General features: G+C 33.8%; 1 protein-coding gene across 1 annotated transcript; it reads left to right on the top strand.

Moving 5' to 3' along the window:
• Nucleotides 1-1,009: 1,009 nt before the first annotated feature.
• Nucleotides 1,010-4,256, top strand: LOC132174848 (V-type proton ATPase subunit E). The gene is made up of 6 exons (XM_059586550.1): nucleotides 1,010-1,281; nucleotides 1,362-1,462; nucleotides 2,149-2,305; nucleotides 2,883-3,079; nucleotides 3,416-3,515; nucleotides 3,992-4,256. The coding sequence occupies exons 1-6, from the start codon at nucleotides 1,180-1,182 to the stop codon at nucleotides 4,025-4,027; spliced, it is 693 nt and encodes a 230-aa protein (XP_059442533.1). The 5' UTR covers nucleotides 1,010-1,179; the 3' UTR covers nucleotides 4,028-4,256.
• The last annotated feature ends 2,077 nt before the right edge of the window (nucleotides 4,257-6,333 follow it).

Consider the following 6,333-nt stretch of genomic DNA (forward strand, 5'->3'; position numbering starts at 1 on the left):
TCGAGCAGCCCAAACTCGCTCAAGCTTGGCTCGTTTACACCTCTAGGTGTAGTACAATTTGTCTTATTTAGGCATGGCCTATCTAACTATCTTGATCATATGTCAGTTAAAACCATTGTATAATAATCATTCACATAATCACAGAAAAATATGAAAAATTGAGTTCAGTCAATATAAAAGACTTTCTGAGACAAGAGAAAATTTTCATAATGATTGAATATAAACATTAAAGATCAATTCTCACAGTTATACAACCATCATGCATATAGAAAATCCAAAATTAAAATACAATTAAACCATTGTTACTTGAAAATGGCTACATTAACACCTATTACAAATTTAGCCGCTCATGGTGGTGTTAAAATAGCCTCCTGCCATATTCTTCTTCTCTTCAACTCTTCAAACCTCAAAGATAATATAGAGGAACCTCTATTTTAGATAAAAGTTCAATAAAGTCTTTTAACAATTAATTCATAAAACAAAATCTTCACTTGGGTGATTTAGCAAGAGTATCTACGGTACGAATTGAAATTGAGGTGGGTAAAAATAAAGTCATTAAACTACACGAACAACGAGTATTTCACCTTAAAAAAAAAAATTGTAATTTAAGGAGTTAAAAGTCATAGATGGGAGTTTGAAGGATTATATGCAAATGTGCTGTCAATTCATGGGGCCAAATGCATTTTCCATATTTTTTTTTGACTTGTGAATATATTTATTAAAAAATATTTTTAGATTGATTTTTGAGATGCCTATGGCAATAACGCTATACTGATATTATTATAGGGAATGTTATGTGTTTTTTTAATGTTCTTTTCTGATGTTCTTATGATTTTAAGTAAATATTATTTTTTTAAAAATGGGGTGAGAGAAATAAGGGACATGTGGAGTCAATTTTTTTTTATAGAAAATAATATCTTTTTGAGACGAGAACACCCAAAAATATCTAGCATTTTTCCTATGATATTAATTACATCATATCATATTAACTGACGAAGAGAAATTTTGTTATTTCAAAAAAGGAAAAATCTTCGAGATGTGAATGTTTTACGCCAGACAAACTGTCGACGAACCCATATAAGCCTTTGCTCTCTCGTCGTCTAGTCCTTAAATCAAGATCAAGGAAGCTCCCCAGAAAACCGCTGCTCGGAACACTCTCGGATCCGAATCGAAGCGAAAATGAACGACGCCGATGTCTCCAAGCAGATCCAGCAGATGGTCAGGTTCATCCGCCAGGAAGCCGAAGAGAAGGCCAACGAGATCTCCGTCTCCGCTGAAGAAGTACGCCCAATTCCTCATCGCCGACGTATATGAACCGTATGTTTATGCTTCTACGTGATCTTGTTTCTTTCTCTTTGCAGGAATTCAATATAGAGAAGTTGCAACTGGTCGAGGCTGAGAAGAAGAAGATCAGGCAAGAGTATGAGCGGAAACAGAAGCAAGTTGAAGTTCGAAAGAAGATGTAAGTTGTTTTCCTGGAATTTCAATTCGATTTCTCGTTTTAGTTCGCGCGGTTGCTTGATTTCCTCGCCTTTTGTTTTTTGGATAGGTTAGAAGTTGAATTTCAAGTTCACAAGAGCTTGGATTTCGTTCGATTAGTGATATTATTGTGGTTATGTTTGGCTGCGTGTGGTGAATGAAACGAATATTTTTGTAGGTTGTTAACAACGTCACTTAGATTTTTGAATATCGGTGAGATTGAATGGGGCAAGTCGAAGTTCGGAAGATGTAAATTGTTTTCCTGGAGTTTGAATTCGATTTCCCGTTTCAATTCGTGCGGCTGATAATTTCCTCACTTTTTGTTGTTAGGATAGGTTAGAAGTTGAATTTGAACTTCCATGAGCTTGGATTTGGTTAATTTCATCCGGTTTTGTTGCTAGGATAGGTTAAAAGTTGAATTTCAACTTCACAAGAACTTGGATTTGGTTCAGTTAGTGATATTATTATGGTTCTGTTTGGCTGTGTGATGAATGATACAAATCGTTTAGCAGGGTATTGTAGATGTTAATTAGATGTTAGAATATCAGTGAGATTGAATGGAGCTAAATGTCCTAATAAATATAGGAATTCAATTAGTTTGGCTGAAATGTTTCTTTGGAATTGGAATAATATGGACATATAATGGATTGTTGTAATTGTGTGTTGCAGTGAGTACTCGATGCAGCTTAATGCTTCTCGGATAAAAGTTCTTCAAGCACAAGATGATGTGGTTAATTCCATGAAAGAGGCGGCATTGAAGGAGCTTTTGAATGTGAGCCGCGATCACCATGTGTACAAAAGGCTTCTAAAAGATCTGATTGTTCAGGTCAGCAAAACCCGACTTCCTGTTCCGTAGTTTAACACTTGTATTGATCAATCTGAAATCATATTTTGATACCTGTGACTAACTTGCTTCGGCTTTTAAGGAGGTGATGGAATTGTTTACATGTATAGATCTTGTAGTCTTGTTTATGTTCTTTGGTAGTTTAATTCAGATCACTTTCAAAGTAGAGAAATAGTTTATTAGAGTATAAGCAAGCATGTTTAGTATACACATATAATTATATTTGAAGAAAGACACTGAGTTCTGAAGAAGTACAATAAATACTTCCCTTATAAGCTCTAACTGCAGTTGAAAGTGTAAACCGACCTTGCCATCATCTGTGATGGTCACTTGAGTTTTCAGAGTCATTTTTGGTGATGGTTTTGTATTTCTTAATCAATCCATTGACAGATAGATTGTTGCTGTTAAATGATATAAGAGAAATGGATCCATGTGATCTTTAATGGATGCCAAAAAGATTTTTAATTACTTCGAGTTTGAGCACAATGTATGGGAAAAAGTTAGTAAATATCAGTAGCTTGGCTTTCTGATAGTACTAAGATTACAATCTGTGTTGCAGAGTTTGCTCAGACTGAAAGAGCCTGCTGTCTTATTACGTTGTCGGGAAGATGATCTAAAGTTGGTGCAGTCTGTGCTGGATTCAGCAGCACAGGAATATTCTGAGAAAGCAAATGTTCATTCACCTGAGATCATAGTCGACCAGAAAGTCTATCTTCCACCTGCTTCTACCCATCATAATGCCCATGGTCCTTTCTGGTAAGTTTTTTGTTTAAATTGATACACTAAGATACTGCCAGATTCCATTTACTTTGCAAATTGCCCATCATATGTGCTGTTTGGGGCTTCGCGAAGTGGTTTGGCTGAGTTGTATCAAGTTATTGCTGAACTAGTTATCAGGCTGCAAAAGCAGCTTTTAGACAGATCTTTCTGAAATTTCAGAATCATCCTCCCTTTTCCATTGTTAATTGTGTAGCAGCCAGCTAGTTAGGGAAGATTGAAATTGGCTTGCTAACATCTTATGTTCTTAACTGCCCTTTGTTATTGAAAATATATTGATGGAAATGCTTTCTGATAATCTTTATTGTTGTTCAGCTCTGGAGGTGTAGTGTTGGCTTCTCGAGATGGAAAGATTGTTTGCGAGAACACACTTGATGCACGGTTGGATGTCGTGTTCCGTAAAAAACTTCCAGAGGTACTTCACCTTGTATTACATAAGTTTATAGAGACAGCATACATAAACTGCCTTAGTTGTTTTATTAGTAGTCACTTGCCTCATGGATTGGGATATTATTTCCAGTCATTCTGCTTAGGTAATTATTATATTAGAAAAAAAGTATCAATTATTGGTGCTCCCCTATACACTATCATTTGCCAATGTTGATTATTTTCTTCAATGACCTAGTTTTTTTTAATAAGTAATTGGCCCCAAGTGAAAAAGGAAGATGAGATTCGAACTAGGGACTTATCTGCTTTATGAAGCATGTTTTCCAGCCAATTGAGTTAATCCTTCGGGCTTTTTAGTGACCAAGTTATTAGATATGATGTCATTAAAGTGGAAGATATCTCATGTGAGAAATTCTGTAGTACTTGTTATCTTATGGAGTTAGAATAATAGTCATATGGACTGAGACCGTCATTTGAACCAAGTTTATGTTTTTCTTATTGCAGATCCGCAAGTTGCTATGTGGTCAGATTGCTGCATGATGGGTTGGATTATATTGTTTAATTGCCCCTAAATTATTTGAGACCTGAGATCAGTCTTTGATGATAAGATTTGTTGTCCAATTGCTTTGTTTGTATGATCATTTTCTTGTTTGCTGGATAACTTTATATAGTGTAGATGTTCTTCAGTTTGGTTCTCTTATGGATTGGGGCATGAAAAAGTACTTATTCTTAGTTATAATAAATGTTTTCAGCTCGAGTGTTTCTGTTATTTGTTCGCTATCTTCTCAAGCAGAGTTTGAGCTGAATGGTTTATATCATAGGATTTGGCTTAGGTGTTGTAAGAAACTACAACATACGCTGTAGTTTTTTTAATGGTCTAGATTTATTTCACTCTCGCATAAAAAACTTAAAATTAAATTTGGACCATTGAAAAAACTACAGCACATCATATAACCGTTCAACAGACCCTTCTTTGCAAATTTGGCATGGTCCTTATATGGCATGAGGTGTGCTCGTATGAATCTGAGTTGTCTAATTCCCCCACTCCTTTCTTTCCTTCTAAAATTTAGGACAATTATGCCTATTAGATTTGTGAACTGGATTTTTAGCTGGAGAATGACTTTCCAAGATAGTGTGCATAACCATGCTTCACATATTTTACAGTGATGTTGAAGTAGGATTTAATCGGCCCTTTTTACCCTGTTTCTAACTTCATTGCACAATTTTAGCAGCTATCTTTATGAACTCTGTTTTTGCTCTACCTCCCACTCTGACTAAAAAAAAAAGGGAAGAAAAAATGCTCGAACTGCAAAATGATTTGGCTATGTTAGAAATTTTGTTTTTTTTGTCATTAGTTTTCTTTTCTCAAAACAAAAACATTAACAAACTCAAACATTAAACACTCTTAAAAACACAAAAACAGTTTTTACATTTATATCACACACACACACACAAAAAAAAAAAAAAAAAAAACCTTTATATCATGTTAAAATATTTTTTCAAACTAAAAATAAAAAATAGCATTCAAAAATACATTAACAATTGTTTACTTTTAAATGAGTAGTATTACATGCTATACTCTCCTCCTACTGGATTGACGTGAGTAAGCATGTACAAATGGTTCGGTTATAACTGTCCAATAATTGTTAATTGCATAACTGTTTTTGTAGATGGTTATAAAAAAGTGCTAACTAACTAGTGCAGGACGATTAGCTATTTTAGGGGTAGGGGTAGGTGTAGGTGGTTAATACCTGTTAACCGCCTATCTTTATATATAATAAATATATTTAGGCATAGGGATAGGCGGTTAAAATATGTTTTCAAGCAATAATTATATTAACCGAAAGACTCTAAGGGACTAATCTCCCTATCAAATGATATTAAAATTGACACTGAAGTGGTACAAATACAAACAGGGGTCTTTGGTCTAAGGATAAGCTATTTATGGTCTGTTTGAGTTTGCGATCATAAAAAGTGCAATTTAAAAATATCGATTTGAAAATGTGATTTTAAAAAACATAATAAAGCATTTGGCAAAATCTTTGCCAAAAAACACCTCATTACCTACGATTTGAAAACACAAATTTTCTGCGTTTTCAAATCACAATTTTTTTAAAATATAATCTGAAACAATCTATTTTCTCTAATTATGTTTAAAATTGTATTTTTTATTTATGAAATCGTAATGCCAAACACATCCTTAATAGGTTGAGACGTGAGAGGCCAATTAAGTCTTTGTAATATTTAATTATTTATGCTGGCATAGATTGAGGTTTAAAACCGTAGTTTTGAAGATAAATGCAAAATATCGAACCATGTCTGCAAAAGATATTAATCCCCCACACGTGATGATGCTCTTATAAATCTGCGGATTTTCTTGTTTCTGAAACTATGTCACGTGCGAAGAAAAGGAAAAACATTTACTTCTAATTTGTGCTATATATTGAAAGTTTTTTTATGATCAAAATCGTAGTTATAAATTTTGTAAGATTCCGGCTTATATATATATATATTTTTTTTTTTTCTCTATTTAAGCACTCTACTAGGACATATACAGGTGAATTATTTCCATTTTACAAACAAAAATGAATTTTGTGGTTGATGCAACTAAAATAGAAATTGGTTGGAAAATGAGATCCTTTTACGGGGAATATAATATATAGCCCAAAATACCATCAATTGGACCAAAACTTCATATATATAAAAAAGGGTAAAGTCCACGTACCCCCCTTAAACTGCCATCCAATTGACAATGTTCCTCCCAAACTTTCAATTGTGATAATGTCATCTCCAAACTATCACAATATTGTCAATGTTCCCCCAAGATTAGCAATAAGACAAAAATG

Source organism: Corylus avellana, chromosome ca3, assembly GCF_901000735.1.
Source record: "Corylus avellana chromosome ca3, CavTom2PMs-1.0".
NCBI classification, from domain to species: Eukaryota; Viridiplantae; Streptophyta; class Magnoliopsida; order Fagales; family Betulaceae; genus Corylus; species Corylus avellana.